At 31.2% G+C, this 18,370-nt stretch overlaps 1 protein-coding gene across 14 annotated transcripts in view; it reads left to right on the forward strand.

Annotated features, from left to right (window-relative positions):
- Positions 1-18,370, forward strand: part of slo (calcium-activated potassium channel slo) — a 229,620-nt gene that overhangs the window by 102,911 nt on the left and 108,339 nt on the right. For all 14 annotated transcript variants that reach the window (XM_017903705.1, XM_017903699.1, XM_017903701.1 and 11 more), the window contains exons 2-5: positions 6,490-6,551; positions 7,883-7,979; positions 9,038-9,301; positions 10,525-10,692. In XM_017903705.1, the coding sequence (XP_017759194.1) occupies positions 6,490-6,551; positions 7,883-7,979; positions 9,038-9,301; positions 10,525-10,692 (591 nt within the window). The remainder of the gene's footprint in view (positions 1-6,489; positions 6,552-7,882; positions 7,980-9,037; positions 9,302-10,524; positions 10,693-18,370) is intronic.

The following is an 18,370-nucleotide window of genomic DNA, read 5'->3' on the forward strand; positions in this document are numbered from 1 at the left end:
GGACTCACTATAAAATCAATTTGCTTTTTAACCTGTTTCGTGAGTCGAATTCCCATGGAGGTTACTAGAACATTCCCAACGTATTTTAACTTTTAACTTTATGTTCTTCCACTTTCGATATCAAATATTTATCAAATTCACCTAGTAGACATTTGAAAAATTACCGAATGTTACATTACGTTCGATGTAATTTATTTATGTACTTAATTTCTTATATTTGTCAAATATATTATATAATATTATTTATTTGTACATTTATGCATACGTTCGAATACAAAATAATTCTAGTAACTAGATTAGGTTGGTTCTGTATTCCAATTACAATAGGGGTGAAATTATTGTAGAATATTTTGTACTAATTAATAAGTTATATTTTTCAATTTCTTCATACGTTTATGCATACGTTTGAATACAAAGTAATTCTAGTAACTAGATTAGATTGGTTCTGTATTTCAATTAAAATAGGGGTGGTATTATTGTAGAAAAATATTTTGTACTAATTAATAAGTTATATTGTTCAATTTCTTCACTATTCTTTTTTAAATCATCGACATGTTTGCAAAATATAATTATACTTTTTCTTGATCAAAATTTTTTTTTTTTTCGTATAAATGTTACATTACGTTTGATGTAATTTATTTATGTACTTATTTTGTTATATTTGTCCAATATATTATATAATATTATTTATTTGTATATTTATGCATACGTTCGAATACAAAATAATTCTAATAACTAGATTAGGTTGGTTCTGTATTCCAATTAAAATAGGGGTGGTATTATTGTAGAAGAATATTTTGTACTAATTAACAAGTTATATTTATTCAATTTCTTCATTTTTACTTTTAATTATACTTTTTCTTGATGAAAATCTTTTTTTTGTATAAATTTGTTCCATTATTGCATTGTTAATTTTGTTTTCCAAACTTCTACTGTATTCAAACTTATAAGATATTAAATATTCAAATATTTCATCATTATTATTAATGAAAAAATTATTTTATTGTTGATACGTTTCAAATTGTTGACGAGTTCTACAATGTAGTTAAAGTTCATTGAAACGTAAGAGTAACGCTCCTCGTCTTGAGTATCAAGTTTATAAATACAAGGAAAATCGTTGGCTTCAACATATGTTGGCTAATTGTGTTTTGTACAGCAAAGATCTCTCGCGAATGATAGTTCTTCGTTGCATCATTTAATTTTTGATTTTACCTATGTATATATGTTAGTTAAAATAATGTTACTCTTAAGAGATTTTATTTCTTGGTATTATATATTACTTTACTTCTAATAAATATTTCTATTTTTATTTAAATATTTATTTCTATATTTTTAATTTATTTAATCAATTTATTTTTATAATAAATATTTTGTTATGTATTATTATTCTTTTTTTTAATAAATACTTTAATTGACAAAATTGTTAAGTAAAATAATTGATGCTGCTTTTTATTCTTTTTTAATACATATTTAATAATTTATATACCTTTGTCACTTTTTCTTTATAAACCTATATATTTATAAAAACATCATTAGTATTAGTATTAGAAACCTAATATTGGAAACTGAACAATATTTTAGTCGAAGAAATAAAAAGCTAAAATTTTTCAAAATATACAAATAGCTTTTCATATCTTCATTATAATTACATATACATATTTATATAATTCTTTTAACATCTTAATCCTTAAAAATAATATTTCATCCTAGAATGATTCCTAATTACAGAAAATAGTTAAAAAATACCAAATAAAGTGCAACTGTATATTTCAAATATCCTATTTCACTTATAGATGAGATTTAATTGTGGAAAAATAGATCTATACATGGCATTCAATATTTTTGCAATTATTTGTTGCTTAATTGCACTTTGAAAATAAAATATAGAGCTTTCAATACAAGCTTTGGTAAAAATGAATAATTGAGTTATAAAATGGTATAAAAAGGATGATAAAAATATGAAAAATAATTATAATAAATAATGACAATCATCTCTATATAATTTTCGAATTTTATCTGTGAATTAATTTTTACATTAATCTTCTTATATTATCTTTTAACTCTTTGCACTCGACGATCTTTTGGTTAAAGAAGAGTACGAGTTGAAAAATTTTCTGCTATAAAGCTGACGATATTTTTTTGAGTACTAAGCAAGAGATCGTATAATAATTAACACGTAGAATTATTTAATTTCGATACCTCGCACACTGTTATATTATTTTAAATTTGACATATTAATTACTATTGATTTTCGAAATTTTATCAAATGGCGACTGAAGTGTGCCTCTCGAGTGCAAAGGGTTAATGATCTTAATACATTAGTAATTAACTAGAAATATTTATTACTAAATTAGTATCACAGTACTTATTTTCCTATCCTAAAAAGAGTATTGTCAATATTTTGTTTTCACTAATATTTCCCTATATTTTCTTTTCACGATGTAATTTATTATTTTTTATTTTTATCTTATTGTTACATTTATTCTCTTTTCTTGGAAGTTGTAATTTATTTCCTCTGTATTTACTTACATTATTATTTTGTTTAATTCATAAACTTGTGTAATAATTATTTGAAATTTGACATATTAATTACTATCGATTTTCGAAATTTTATCAAATGGCGACTGAAGTGTGCCTCTCGAGTGCAAAGGGTTAATTATATTGCTATTTAAGCAATAATTGCGATCATTTCAAAACAAAAATGTTACTTGGGTAGCCTGAATTGATAAACATCGTAAATCAGCAAGTATGTATTCGATGGTGAAAACTCGAGCTCGAACTGTTAAGGGTTTGATCTGCCAAATTCATTTCGATGATGTATATGACGATTAAGAGTCATGTGGTGAAATTCTTTGGTACCTGACGAGCTGCTGCCTGGAACAGAGCCAACCAAAATCGATCGACGGTTAAAGTACATAAGCCATGCTTCTTTATTTATTCACGATACTCGCGATATACGCTTCAACGAGAAGTCTCATAGCGCAGAAATTGCATGCACTGCACGTGTATGTTCGCATACGTGTATACTCAAATACTCGCTGCATCGATGACTCTGCTACCCAATATTTTCTTTCCACATTTTCCCTGCAAGTAAACCGAGCGAAAGAAAATAATGGAATAATAAAAAAGATTCATGTCTCCTTTACATTCGTTCGAGCATACCTGTGCTGTTCATTTCACGTGAAATTTCTATTCCTGTCTGCTCGTGGTTAGATTAATCGTAAACCATTATATACCAATATTCGTATCCTACGGTTACTGCACTCGGTAACTCGTGTCCCGTTGCTTACACTGCGCAGTGTAACGAGTTTCCAAATACTCTCGTGATAACTCGGTGGCGCTGAGGTCGCGCCGTCAATTAAAATGGAGTATCGGCGATCGAGTCGAGCGTCACGTTTTACGTTACTGTATGTTTACAAGTGTGTTTCGCTGTCAGAAGTGCTTCTGTTCCGAATTTAAAGTTCTCTCGGTGTGGTGCAAAATATGGATTCTGAGTGCAAAGGGAAATGTAGTTCAAGTGGGCGGGAGAAAATTCATTATGACTGTACGAAATAAAATATTTTCCTTCGAAGCTTACACTTTGAAAACATTGATTTTAAAAGTTCATTGCAGATGTACGTAACGGTGTAATTAATAAATGTTTCAATAAGTAATATATACAATGCATATTGTGTTTGCATATAATCTTTGTACTACTTTTATAAATTATTAGATTCAAGGAAGTAAACAGATAAATTTTATTATCGGTGTTTTATTTAATCACTAGTATACCTATGAGGATACCAATCTTGAATAATTGGTAGTGTTAAAATAGCTACTATTACTTATAAACAGTAAAACTCTGATCTTATCGACTCATTCCTCGTTACCCTATCTTACCATCGTAATTCTCCAACGAATAGCATATTTACCAACACGATAGACACTACGTACTACGTATATCAATGAACCGTATTTAACTATTCAATCGTGTAAACACGTTCGCAACGGATTATCAAAATCAATTTTCTCGAAAAATAATGCACGAATGAAAAAATTGTATTTTACACTTTCGTTTTATCTTTTATAAAATATTACTTCGCGTGTATTAATTTTATTAATGTTATGATATAATGCTATATTGATCTTGCATATTATTTGCAAAATGGCGTTCGGTTAGATGTAAACGAAATAGAACGAGAATAAGAAATTTGTAAATGTGAAAATGTATAACAATAAGATGATGGAAGCACACACGTATACACACACGCGTGCAAACACACGCGCGCAAAGGAATACATCGGAACGATTTTATGTGAAAAAGGAAAGAGGAAGAATACGTAAACGCGGTCCCGCCATTTTCATATTGAACGGGCTATACGTGATTAAGACGAAGCAATTGATCAGGTATGTAATACATAGTCTGAAAGTCAAAGTGGAACATGTACATGTATCCAGCTAGTCACGGAAGGGTTAAAGAATCTTTTACCCTTGTCTCGGAAGTAAAAACACTCGCGAGACGAAAGCAACGCTTGAAACGGCCACGTCAGAGACGTGTATTTCGAAAAGTGCTAACAAAGTGGTTGGAGTATAGCATGTATCTACTCGTCGGCGCTCGTCAACGCTTGTAGACGAGTAAACCCGAAGTGTCACTTCCCTCGCATTTAGTCGTTGAAGCCTCAAATTTCCGTGAAAGTAGCACAAATGATTATTAATTATTATTTTTACAACGACGATTAACCTTTTTTCCGTTGAACTATGAAATATTTGTGCAATTTTTAGCAGAACTCGCCAGTGAGATATTTCGTAACAAATGTTGGATCGATTTAAACAGTTGGTGCGCTCTTCTCAGATTTTGTTTCTCGAACGTTCAACGGATTCTATTAATTATTGTCATAGCGAAGTGGCAACAGATATATTTAACCTTACGGTTATAATTAGTAAATGAATTAAGATGCCGTTGGTATTAGTCTCCTCTATGAATAGAGCATCGTAGAAAATATAATAATAAGAAAGAAGACAAGTACTATAAAGTACTATAAATTACTATAAATACTATACATGTCCATGGGATACCATAAAACATTATAGAATAATATAGGATATTATGAGCTACTATAAAATACTACGCAATAGTGCAGAATACTATAGGTTATTATAACATACTATAGAATTATAGGATGTCATAAAACACTATAAAACATAGTACTATAAAATTTGGCAGAATACTGTGGTGTACTATAAAATGATACACAATACTATAGAATACTATAAAATACTATATTATACATGGCATTGTTATCGATACTATTCTTTCTGCAATATATAATAATAAAATTTAAGAATATAGTATGGTATATAGTATATAGTATATAGTATTCTGAAATTACTACTATTCGGAAATTCTCTTATCTACTATAGCTGACATTATCTTTGTCACGATTATTTTTTTGAGGAGGAGGGCCAATTTTTGTTCCATTTGCTTATTTTAATAAATGAATTTTAATACGAGGTTTTAATTAGTTTCAGAAGTTTTGATACGAGTTTTGCACGCGAAATTGTTTCAAAATAAAGCCGTTACCAACTACACTGAATTTTCATTGCGACCTTAATTCCAAATGAATTCAATGTTCAAAATTGGCACAAAATTTATTATATAAAAGAAACTTCAGAGAATGTAAGCATAGATTATTTTTAAATTTCCTGGGAGTATTTTTATCAGAGATATAAGAATTAAAAATTTATTTGCATCATTTATATAGTAAAAATGGTTTTCAAATTTTTTAATATTTATATTATTTATATTAATTGAAATAATTTTTCCCATTGAAGTAAAAAGAGAAATATGTATTTATATTGTCAATTAAAATTCAGATATTGAATAAAAAAGTATTGGAATAAAAATTATTTATAGATTCAAAGAACAGAAGCACCAAATATTAATTTTCATATGTATCACCTATGCACTTATATACGTTCTTAAATAAAATATAATATTCCTATGAATAAAATATAATATTCCTATCAATGTAATATTATATTCTTATCAATATAATATCATATCTAAAGTTTGACATAATTTATTATAATTTATCGTTAAATCTGCAATATAGAAGTTTTAGTATATTTTAAAAAATATCCCCCAAGAGTTTGTATTGAAACTGTATACTAGATTTTGTATTCCCGAGGAAAATAAGGTAGTTTCAAAATACATTCAGAAGGAAATGGGTGATCTACATATTGCATAGAACTTGTAAGAAAAGATACTGCATATATGTATATATGTATATTGAAATATACTCTTGAAAAATGTCGCCTAAGCTGCTACTCTTTTCAAATTTTGTGACTGAATTTTCTGCCAGCTTAAAAAATATTTTAAATTCCTGAGAACTTAAAGATTCTAAATTTGTCTATATTTCGATTATAATATTTATTTCACTTTTTATCATTTTATTTATCGAAGTTGATATAATCAAATGCTTTAACGTCGAATAATATTTTTTGTTTCAGGTGGTGTTAGTTTTCATTCTCAGTATAGCATCGCTTATAATATACTTCATCGATGCCTCCAGGTAAGGAAACTATTTTCTCCGTAAAATTAAAACGTTACATTTGCTGTGAAATTATTTGTAAGTTACGCAAATGCAAATGTAGTAGTAGATTTGACAGCGTTTATACTATTAATGAATAAACTGTGGATGTTTATGCAATTGCATATTTTTATAGGAAATAGGTAAAATTATGTGACTTGGGCAAATATTAGTTTCGCCAATAAGGAATTTTAAAAATATAACTTTGATAAAAATAATCTAATGCATAACTTATTTAAAATTTATTAGAAATATAGAAAATATATATGGCGATTGTGAAGAAAAATTTAAACAAAAATAATCATATAAATAGTTTTGAAGTACATTTTATTTCTTTTAGACCATGAATAAATTTTAAACTTTGTTACAAATAAATAAGTAACTTATTTAATAATATATATAATATTAGTAATATAGTAATACATTTAATAAGTAAATTAGTAAGTAATATATATATAATATATTGTACGATATTTTGAAAAATGTGAATGTTGGTGGGTCACAAAGAATTGTATACAAAGATAGGCAATTTAGAAAGAATGCTATTATAATATACCATGGTTTAAATTACGAAAAATAAATTTTCCAATTTTTTAAAATATTTTTTTTAATATTTAAATAAATAAATTTTCTTCCATATATTAGGTACATAATATTGTACATCTATTTTACATATTTCGTATGTAAAATATATATACCAGAAATATTGGTATCAAAAATTTAAATATTCGTATGTAAAATATATATATAACATATATATGCACAAAAATCCGCTAATTAACAATGAGCATCAAGCACGGAAGCTTATTTTAATTTTATGAAAATAAATATTACTGTAACCAGGTATTAATTATTTAACTTAATCAGTTAATTAATTTTTTTTTAAATAAATTAAATAAATTTACCTTTAATTGTATTATGATAACCACAAAATAATTAAAAAATAATTACTAATTTCATGATCTAGCATCAAAATTGAGTACAGAAGCTTATTTTAATTTTATGGAAATAAATATTACTATAATCAGGCATTAATTATTTAACTTAATCATTTAATTAATTTTTTTTTAAATAAATTAAATAAATTTACCTCTAATCGTATTATGATAAACTCAAAATATTTGTAAAATAATTGCTAATTTCATGATCTAGCATCGTAACTGAGTACTTTACTGTAAAGAACTTATTGTACTGTTGTTTTCTATTCTCGATTACGTTACCAATGTTCATTTGTTTTCTTGCAAAATTCGAGTAAATTTGTTAAGGAACTTAATGTAATTCCCTAACATCGATGTGACAATTTTATGTTACAGCGAAGAGGTGGAACGTTGCCAAACGTGGAGCGAGAACATTACTCAGCAGATAGACTTAGCTTTCAATATATTTTTTATGGTCTACTTTTTTATACGCGTAAGTGTAAACACTCATAACAATTTTCACACTTTCTAGTTGGTTCCTGGATACCAAATACCCAAATATATCAAAACAGACATACACAATAAATACACCACTTTCTTATCTTACATTTATTCTAATAACAATATTTGAATGTAATTATAACAAAGTGTTATAATAATTTGTCTATCATATTGAATTATTATGTCATTTTCTTTCGTACTGTCTATTAATAAAAATACTCAATTTATTAGATTAAAAAAAATTGACATATTAAAATAATTTATTACAATAATAATACTACTTTAATACACAGTAAAAAAATTTGTATTATAATAATAGTATTACACTATTGTAATATAAATATTTTGATATTAAAATAATTCTGTTATAATATACAGTAGTGTCCACTTTAGCGTCCGCAATCGGGACCGAATCTAGACACTTTTGTGGGGAGGTAACTTCCGAATTAAATTCTATTGGAAGAAAGAGAAGAAAAGAATGTGAATATTCGAAATAATCGGGAAAGATGGGTGTCGAGTTTTGTTTGACAATTGATCTCGGTACGTTTGAAGTTCAGCACGTTTGAGTACGTTCAATGGTAGCAGTGGACACTAAGCGGGGAAGTCGCGGACTCTAAAGCGGGGAAGGATGTGGACGCTAAAGCGGGGAAGGACGCAGACGCTAAAGCGGGGAAGAACGCGGACGCTAAAGCGGGGAAGTCGCGGACTCTAAAGCGGGGAAGAATGTGGACGCTAAAGCGGGGAAGGACGCGGACGCTAAAGCGGGGAAGAACGCGGACGCTAAAACGGGGCAGGACGCGGACACTAAAACGGGGACTGCTGTACTATGTTACAACAATTTATTAGAATAATAATATTCTAAATTACAACGAATGCTTTCATATTACAACAATAACAATCCTATGTATGAGAGGTTACATAAACCAATAAAATAATCGGTCAAATCGTGGCAAAGCTTGAAAAATCTTAGCAGATTAATAAATCGAAGACCTTCGAGTTGAAGTATTAGAAATGAAATTACTTAACGATTAAAAATTTGTTTCCTGGTAGTTTATCGCCGCCAGTGATAAGCTGTGGTTCATGCTGGAGATGTATTCGTTCGTGGACTACTTTACGATACCACCGTCCTTCGTGTCGATATATCTCGATCGGACGTGGATCGGACTGAGGTTCCTCCGAGCCCTACGACTGATGACGGTCCCTGACATCCTCCAGTACCTAAACATTCTAAAGACATCGAGTTCCATTCGTCTCGCCCAACTTATATCGATCTTCATCTCCGTCTGGTTAACAGCTGCTGGCATCATTCATTTGGTAAGATAACGTTTGTCTTCCTTAGATTTAACCTTCTTCGAAGCAATTCCAAGTGAACTTAACCCTTATTCCCTACTACGGGTAACTATAGTCACCGGTCACGAGGCGCCATCTATACACGATGGGTGACTATAGTCACCGGCCACAAAAATTGAGTAAAACATTAAAACGAGATTGCTACTGCGTTCCGCTTAGCTCTCTGTGCAAAGAATCGCAAGCGCTATTGCGATGGTCAGCTTTTCCTTTTCCTTTTTCTTTTCTATTTTTTTTTTTCTTCAAAAGACTTAGCCCTGAATGCCAAAGACTGTACAATCGTAATGTTTCCATTATTTAATTTACGCCTCATTCTACGGGAGAAACTTCGCAACGATGCCCACCGTAGCAAAAGGGTTAAAAAGATTTAGACAACTGGTTCGAGTAGTTATTTCGAGATAACTGCAATAATTTCAACTGTTTACTCCTGGTCTAATAAAATTAGAATATTTCAGAAGCTTGGAAAACGGTTGATCCCTAAAAATAAGGACTAAAAGCAGTAACGTGGTCCAAATGTTGCTGAACACCGCAGCAGAGAGTCCCTGTGTGTCCTCACGCGATAATCTGACGAATGTGTGCGCAGCAACTACATTTGTGTGCGTACATACTTAGAGGTCTTCCCCCACCATTGCTGTTAGTCACTTGTTCGCAGTATTCTCGATATGGCGATGGTGCTAGGAGGGATGAAAGCAAGAGGAAGGGATGCGTTTCGTCCTGGGCCTGCTAGTGGACTCATCAGTAAGGCTACCTAGCAGGCCAATCCAACGTTTAATACGCCAAAAACTAGATACAATAATATACATATAAAAGAACCAAAACGTACAAAGGATTACAAATTAAAACTTAGACTATGAGAACGATGGCTCCAGCGTGAAGCACTTGCGATAGTAAGGAGTAAGGTACTCGTCACACATGTGCGAGCTGTAAAGTTTCAAATATCAAGTTCCTGCTCATGCAGTACTGCTTTTGAGTCCACTAGCTGGCGAATCACCCTGTAAAAATCACGTATAATCCAAAGACTGCAGTCCAGGTGGCACAGACTAAACGCAGACTGATCCTCGAGGGTAGCAAGCAAGTTTCTGATCCTGTCATACAAGCCTCACTTGACTGGTGTTTCCACAGCGCGATGTACATAATGCATCGCGATAAGGCAGCAGTAAATTGTGAACTCGAATATTGTCTGCTTACAGCTTGAAAACTCAGGGGACCCGTTCGAGTTCACGAACCCTCAACAGCTTTCGTACTGGACCTGCGTCTACTTTCTCATCGTGACGATGTCCACGGTAGGATATGGCGACGTTTACTGCCAGACGCTCGTCGGCCGCACATTCCTAGTATTTTTTCTACTCGTCGGTTTGGTAAGCCTTCTTTACAGTATCCTAATACAGCTAAAATATTATGTTTAATATGTTATATGAAATAAATGACTCTCTATAGTTCAGTGTAGAAAATCTCGCAGGAAAAATCCAATTGCCTCTATACATTAATAAGTAAATTATTTTCTACAGGTTCTCCATTCAGAGTGATTCACTCTACGTCCAGTATGATACAAAATTTCTTGACCGAGTTTGAATAGGCAATTTGGTCTTTCCTCGAGGAGTATTCGCAAAACGAATTCTGCAAAACATGCTGCTGCCGTTTTCCGATTATGTGTATATGTCTAGGAAATATCTTTTCTTTGCCCTATTATGTGATTATCCTTGGAGACGTTGAAACATCATTGCTATGATGGCAATTTTATAATTTCAATGTGTGTATGTTATTTTTGTATCATCGTGTTATATTAATAATTTAATATTAGGATTGTTAATTACGTTTTAATGGTATTTTGATTATTACCTTCGTTGTTTGTTATTGATTATTTTTGTCGATTAAAATAAGTATTGTTTTTTATTTTGAACGCGATGAATTCGATCAGTGGTTTAAGTGTTTCGCAGAATTCGTCTCGTTAGAGTAGAACCCTGATCTCGCCATGAATCGGCAGATCAGATTTTCGTAACATCTACACATTTATTATCCTTGAGACACACAAAACGGTGAATATTTCGACAGTGCGCAATGTTCTCTGGTCGACTAGACTTCATGTACTGTAAAATAAATTGCAGACACTGTTTTATCTGTTTGACTATGAGATGTTCGTTTCATTTCGTACATAATGCGAATTTCTCTTTTGTATATCGTTTCAGATCGTTTAGATTTTTTATTTATTAGTGTGATTCAAAATCGTTGACTGAATCATTTCCTTTCAAATTTCACTATTGTTTATTGGCCTAGAACTGAATATAATGAATATAATAAATATAATAAAATGATAATAAAATTCGAGACACAATTTTTAAACATATTATTTGTTATTGTTTTCCATTTTTAACTATACAATACAGCATTTATTTACCATGTGTTGTTATAAATAAAATAAAAAAGGAAAATATTATTAATAGTATTATAGTATTATAGTATATAGTATAATATTATTAATACTATTAATTGTATTAATAGTAGATAGTATTAATTTCTTATTGTAAATTCTTTTAAAAATGTTTGTTTATTTTTTTAATTAAAATTTTTATTTCTCACTTTTTGGTTTTACTGTATATATTTTTAGATATGCCATACATATTCGCAGAGAATTTAAATATAAAGAGTATCTTATAATCTGGTTCAAAAAATTTTTATTTTTTAAATATTCGACGTGAAAATGAATATTGCATATTCAAAATTAATTATCACGTGTAATCAATATTACGCGTTAATTCGGTTAATTTACATACTGAAAAAAAGATTTTTCGCGTTATAATAATTAACCTCAATATTATCGACAAATAATACGAACGCGTTTGCTAGAAATATCAGAGGCAATACTCTGCATATTATAAGAATAGCTACCACGCTGTTGCATTTGTGGAACCGCGCGATGAACGATGTCGAGTGTATACAGGGTGAGCTTAGTAACTGGGCCGGATTATAACTCAGTTCTGTTAAAGATAAAAAGGAAAATTTTGAAAAAATTCTGCACTGCTTAACATGATCTATAAAATTTTATAAAACTTGATTTCTTCTTTCGCATTTTTTTATCAACGGGTATATTCCTTGTAGAATTTTGAACAGCGAGGTTAGGTTATAATGTGGGAAAAGTCACTGTCGCAAAATATTTCATATTTAATACGATATTTACTTGAAATGTCACTTTAAAATCGACTTAAATAAAAAAAGTAGGATTCCATTTAAATAAAACAAATACAATTGTATTAATGTTACAATTATATTGTCTGTTGTACTCGTATTGAGTACCACACTCAACTTGTACTCAAATTGCATTTATAAAAAATTACATTACACGGTGGTAGATGATAGGCCACATAAAATAACGTATATTTTTCCTGTACAATTTTTGTCTACCTTTAATAGCAGCAAAGTTGCAGTTCGACCCATTTACTATACTCACCGTATATACGGAGCCTCGATCAGTTCTAAATCGACTGGACACGCGGGTTCCTGGAAAAATGTTCCACGCTTCACTTCCTTCCTCTCGATCAGCTTCCCCTAAAAAAAAATTCAATATTCGCTTCTGAGAAATTCGCATGGTTGCGTCGCAAGATGTCACGAGATGAGATGAAACGAGACGGATAGATTCTTCGATATAGTTTAAGCAACCGTCGGAGAACAGTGTCGCTCGTCGCGAATCGATTGCTTCGTTTGAACGACGATGCGCAGTGTCTGCGAGAAGTGTGACTGGCCGCGAGTGTGCGTGCGTATAACTGAGCGTGTGTGACGTATCGATCGTTACGGTTACGTATTAATCCCGGGGAGCCGATGGAACACGATACGAATTCGCATTTTACAACTCGACCATTATACCGTTGTCTAGAAGAAGCCTGAGCATCGCCGTTTAAACGCGGGTATGCTAGCGTAACGTTTGTCTACAAATGTCATTAGAATACGAGAGATCAGTTAACAACATAGTAGACACTGTAAATTATCGAAACAAGTAGGAGGACTGTTTCTTCGAAATCTAGGACCTTCGACAAACCTTACGCCAATCACGGTAGCCATATTTCTCGATGGAACGAGGAGTCGACTCGTTGGTGAAAAAACTCAACGAAAGCTCATATTTTAGCCTTGAACGTGATTTGTCCATATCGAATTAATTTTTTGTAATTTTTGCTCCAATTTTTTCATCGAATAACAATCGGACGGTAACATAATATAAATATTTCCAATAAATTGTATTATGGTGAATTTTGTAATAATGATAATTTAAAAATATAATTATTATTATTATTTTATTATTCGAATTTTGAAATTTCAATATTATTTTTATTTAATTATTTATTTAATTAATTAAACAGGAATAGTATTATATTCGCTGTATTTTAATCAGTTATTTCTGCTCGCGCATATCGATCGTACAGCACGAGTCGATTCCTCGCTGAGCATCGAGGACGAACGTAAAAGGTTCAACTGAAATCACAGAGCAGCTTCACACTTTCTCTATCTATCTCTCTCTCTCTCTCTTTTTTATACCAATTGAATCGTACCTGTTTAAATTGAGCCCCCACACCACGAGTCGCATATATAAACAATTTTATATATGCCATGAGAAAAGGGTATATCTCATTCATTTATATATATATATATATAAAAAAAAAAAACAAAGAATTTAAAAGAAAAAAACAGCTTGCCGTAGCTCGGTCCAATCTACGCCGGTTTGGACCGTCTTGTATTCTCGTTACAGCGAGAAAGATAATTGAAAATAAGAGAAAGGATAACCGTGAGAAAAACGAGTATCGAGTGTAAACGAATGGATAAAAAAAGAACCAGTAACGAGTAAGAGCTCGAGAGTTTTCTATAGCGATACTGGCTACCTGTGCCTTATGCCTATACCTCTATGTATGGCCGTAGTCGGGACCGTCTTGATATTTCTTCTAATCGCGTCACTCTCACTCTCGCGTATAGAAACATCGGAGAAAATAAACGTGAAAATGGGAGAAACAATGAGACACACGGACAAATGTGGCTCATCGATGAAACGCGCGTTTGCAGTGAAAGGGATTCGCCTTGACTTTTCCCTTAACCTCGCGTTTCACGCGCCTCTGCGCGACATCTGCGTGCGTTATAATTCACGAACTAAATTCGAGGCGACAACAGCGCCGCCACAGGGGATATATGGTACTTCGAGCATAATAGACGGAACATTCACGACGGTCCCCGACGGCGACCTTCTATCGTTCTCGTATACCTACACGCCTCACTCTGTCGTACGAAAATAAAAGGTTTGTAGCGCAGATCGCGGTGGCATCTTGCGCTTCGAGCTCTCTCGGGGTAAAGTGGTCGAAGGAGAAAATTTCTCTGCTTATACAGCTGTTTCAAACGTTTATTTTTCCTTTTTTTTTTTTCTCTCTATACGCTGTCTTTTGACCGTAAAGGCTTTCTAAATATCTATTTTCGTTTAGCGGTTATATGTTTGGCTTTCGAGTATACTAGGCCACCGTATACGATGCTGGAAAATTACGTGTGGGGTAATCTGTTTCAATTTACAAGTCCAGTTCCTCATAAGTATATCGAATTAAAGGAAATTGAACGGAGAGAGTAATTTGCTATTTTTTATTCCACGTGTTATATCGTATATTTGTATTGAAGTTGGATTCTTTATTACTGAGGCGATTTTTTGATTAATAAAATTCTGAATGACATTGAAAATGTAAAAATTTTTTATACTTTCGTTGATATACGTCCAAAAGTTTTTTAAAATATGAAATGAGTATATGTATATTATGTACTACTTGTTCATGTAAATTTACGAATAAAATAACAAAATTGAAGTAAGCTGACGAAACGTGATGCTTTTTATATCGATGCACGTGTAAAATGAAGTTTTTATTTGACTATTGTTCAATGGTTGGTACAATTTAAAAACGGAGATAAAATATTCAGGAACTTTTATTAGACTGACATTGGACAAAGAGAATTTGACTGTTCCTATGTCAATGCAATCATTGTTCGCGTTGTTCAGAATGTCATAGAACACGGAATTCAACACGAACCACACAGTTCTACGATAAAAAGATGAGGTGAAAATGTAGAATTACTTTTTTTTTTATGTGAATTTTTGTTTCTTAATTAATCGATATTAAACATTCATTGAGTATGCACATTTGCGTCCTTGTATAATAGATACAATTTAAAATTATACTGTTAAAATTATGAAAAATTGAAGATATAATTTTTTGTTTATTTGTTATATTTTTTAGTATTCTTTTTTTAGAAATATTAGTAATAAATATCCGTAAAGGATGAATAGATACAATTTAAAATTATAGTGTTAAAATTATGTAAAATTGAAGATATCATTTTTTTTGTTGTTATATTTCTTAATATTCTTTTTTTAGAAATATTAGTAATAAATATTCGTAAAGGATGAATAGTAAAAATTAATAGACAATAAAGGAGAAGTAGATTTTGTTTAATAAATATTCTTGTTAGTATAAAAATGATTGAAAGTGAAAATTATACTGTTTTATCGACATAGTTATATTTTGCGTATTACAATTGTATAAACATTTTTTCATTTTGTATTTTTGAAATATTTTAAAAATAATTACCTTGCTTATAAATTTCTCTTACAAAAAGGATAATAAGATTTAAGTAACTTCATAAATAAAAATATATTAAATTCAGAAAAGGTAATGACTAATTATAGTATTCTTATGGTTGAAAATGTGGATCCTTATGGATTTCACAAAGACATTGGTAATTAAAAATTTAATATTTCTGAGTTTTAAGTCGCACATCTTCCAATAATTTAGGTAAATTACTATCTCAAAGATTCGAACATAATGTTAGATTATATTCCTCATAAAGGAACTGCAATCATTAGTTTATATTCCATTTAATTTCAAAACGTATTTTGGAAATAGTATGAGAGTACTTAAGTGCCAAATTACAAGAATTAATAAGTTAAAATTGAAATTTTAGAAAATACTCAAATTAAAAAACTTATAATCATTGTATAAAATAGAGAAGTTATCATGTTCAAAAATTTTTCTTTAAATATCTCTAATCAGGGTGTCACAAAATATAGAATAAAACTTACAGCCTTACATTCTATTTTAACAAAAATATAAACGTTCATAGAAAAAGAAAACAAAAAAACAAAATTGATGTATTGTTCATTAAAAATTATGTATTATACCATTCAAATGTGACTCTCTCGCTTATTCTTATGATTAATTCTTATCGTTTAAAGTTTAAATTATGTACAATAATAATTAATTGAAAATTATATACTCAACGTTATATATTATACAGCTGCTTTAAAAATCCATTATATCTAGAAAATACGTGGTGCAAATATACGTATATAAATGCATATTAAATAAAAATAAACTCAATTTGGAATGCTTGTTTATTCAAATTGCATTATTTCTTCAATAATTTAATTTTCCAAAAAAATTGTTCGTTTCTTAAAGAAACGTTTGATAAAGTTTGACGAAGAATAAAAATCCAATTAAAGAGAAAATAAAAGAAGAAAAATATTTTAACTTATATATACGATCAATTTTAAAAATTCGATATACTTTTGAGAACGTGAAAGTTCGTAAACAGATCGACACGAGATACCCCGTACAATTCTGGCAGAGATTGGATCGTTCTGTTACATAAAGAAATTTCGAACATTAATAATAGAGCATCACGATCTTCAGAAATGACTTTTCAATGCGTGTACTTGTTGCTCGTGAGGCATCAATAATAATCAGTCGCAAAGTAATGTGAACCAGCTTTGTTGCAGCAGTAACATATTACTTTTTCGCTGAATCAATCGGGAGAAAGTGACTCGGTATGACGATCATACCGTACGTATCTTAACATATTTCAGCTCCTTATCGCATACTCTACTCTTTCTTTTCTACTTGCTTCAACTTCTTCTACGAGTCTCGCCTTATTCACATAACCTAACCTTTATTCTTCCGAGTGTATCGATCATCATCAACGATGAGGTAAATTGAATCCCTGCATTGATTTGATTTACCATGTGAACTCATGCAACGAACTGATTTGAACTAACAGGATCCTACGTGCGAACGAGCCTCGAGTCTTTCCAGGGTCGTGAATGTCGATAACGTTGCGTGTTAAAAGTTTGCACAGTTGCCGCGTCGAGCGCTAGTTGTATCTTCCGATTCGAGGCACGTTGTTCTTCTAAAAGCCCTCTAACATCGATCCATTTATCGCGAACTCTCCCAGAAGGCACGAAGCCCAACGACTTTAGTACAGTGTTGGTTTCTGTGCGAGCTTGATCTATGACTGTTCATTCTGTCTGTATGTTTATCTGTTTTCTGCGAACGCTAATATGCTGCTAACCTTACTAACATAGATTTACGTGTTTGCCCGCTTTCTTTTGGTTCTCAGATTTGCCGTTGCCAAGCGTTCAACGTTCTTTTTCTTTTCCATTGATTGTGAAGAATCCTCGATAATCTGTGCACAGTTTTCAGGGCAAGATGTTGCAAACTATTTTAAAGCTTGGTATTTAAACTTCCTTTACGAGGCAACTCCACACGGATAGTCGTATTACGATACGTGGAATCGAGAAATTTCGTAGAATTTTCTTTCTCACTCCAGGACACTTTCTTTCTGTAAGTCACTTAACCAATCCTACGCTAAGAGATGTATCGTTTCCGAGTGATAAATTTACTGCTATTTACAGGGGATATTCCTTTTTCCTTGTGAAAATTGCATTATAGCGTGTTCCAGAATTTTGTGTTTCTATAACGATCACTGTTTTAATACTTTCTTACCGGTATTTTACGTGAGGAACAATGTCCTCGTACCATTTAAAAGCGAACTTGTTTTGGAACCTTTTCAAACAGTTTGGCACTTGGTTGAAAGTATGATGTCACTGAATTCTGGTGTAACGTATGCGATTCAGACAATAAAGAACCGCTTCAAACCAACTTCGGTAGGCTCGGTAGCTAAGAATGATAGGGTGACTGAGCTGGAATAAAAATTTTCTATTTAAACGAAAATAAAATCGAATAGGGA

The sequence above is a fragment of the Eufriesea mexicana genome, unplaced genomic scaffold, assembly GCF_001483705.2.
Source record: "Eufriesea mexicana isolate 0111107269 unplaced genomic scaffold, ASM148370v2 scaffold2467, whole genome shotgun sequence".
NCBI classification, from domain to species: domain Eukaryota; kingdom Metazoa; phylum Arthropoda; class Insecta; order Hymenoptera; family Apidae; genus Eufriesea; species Eufriesea mexicana.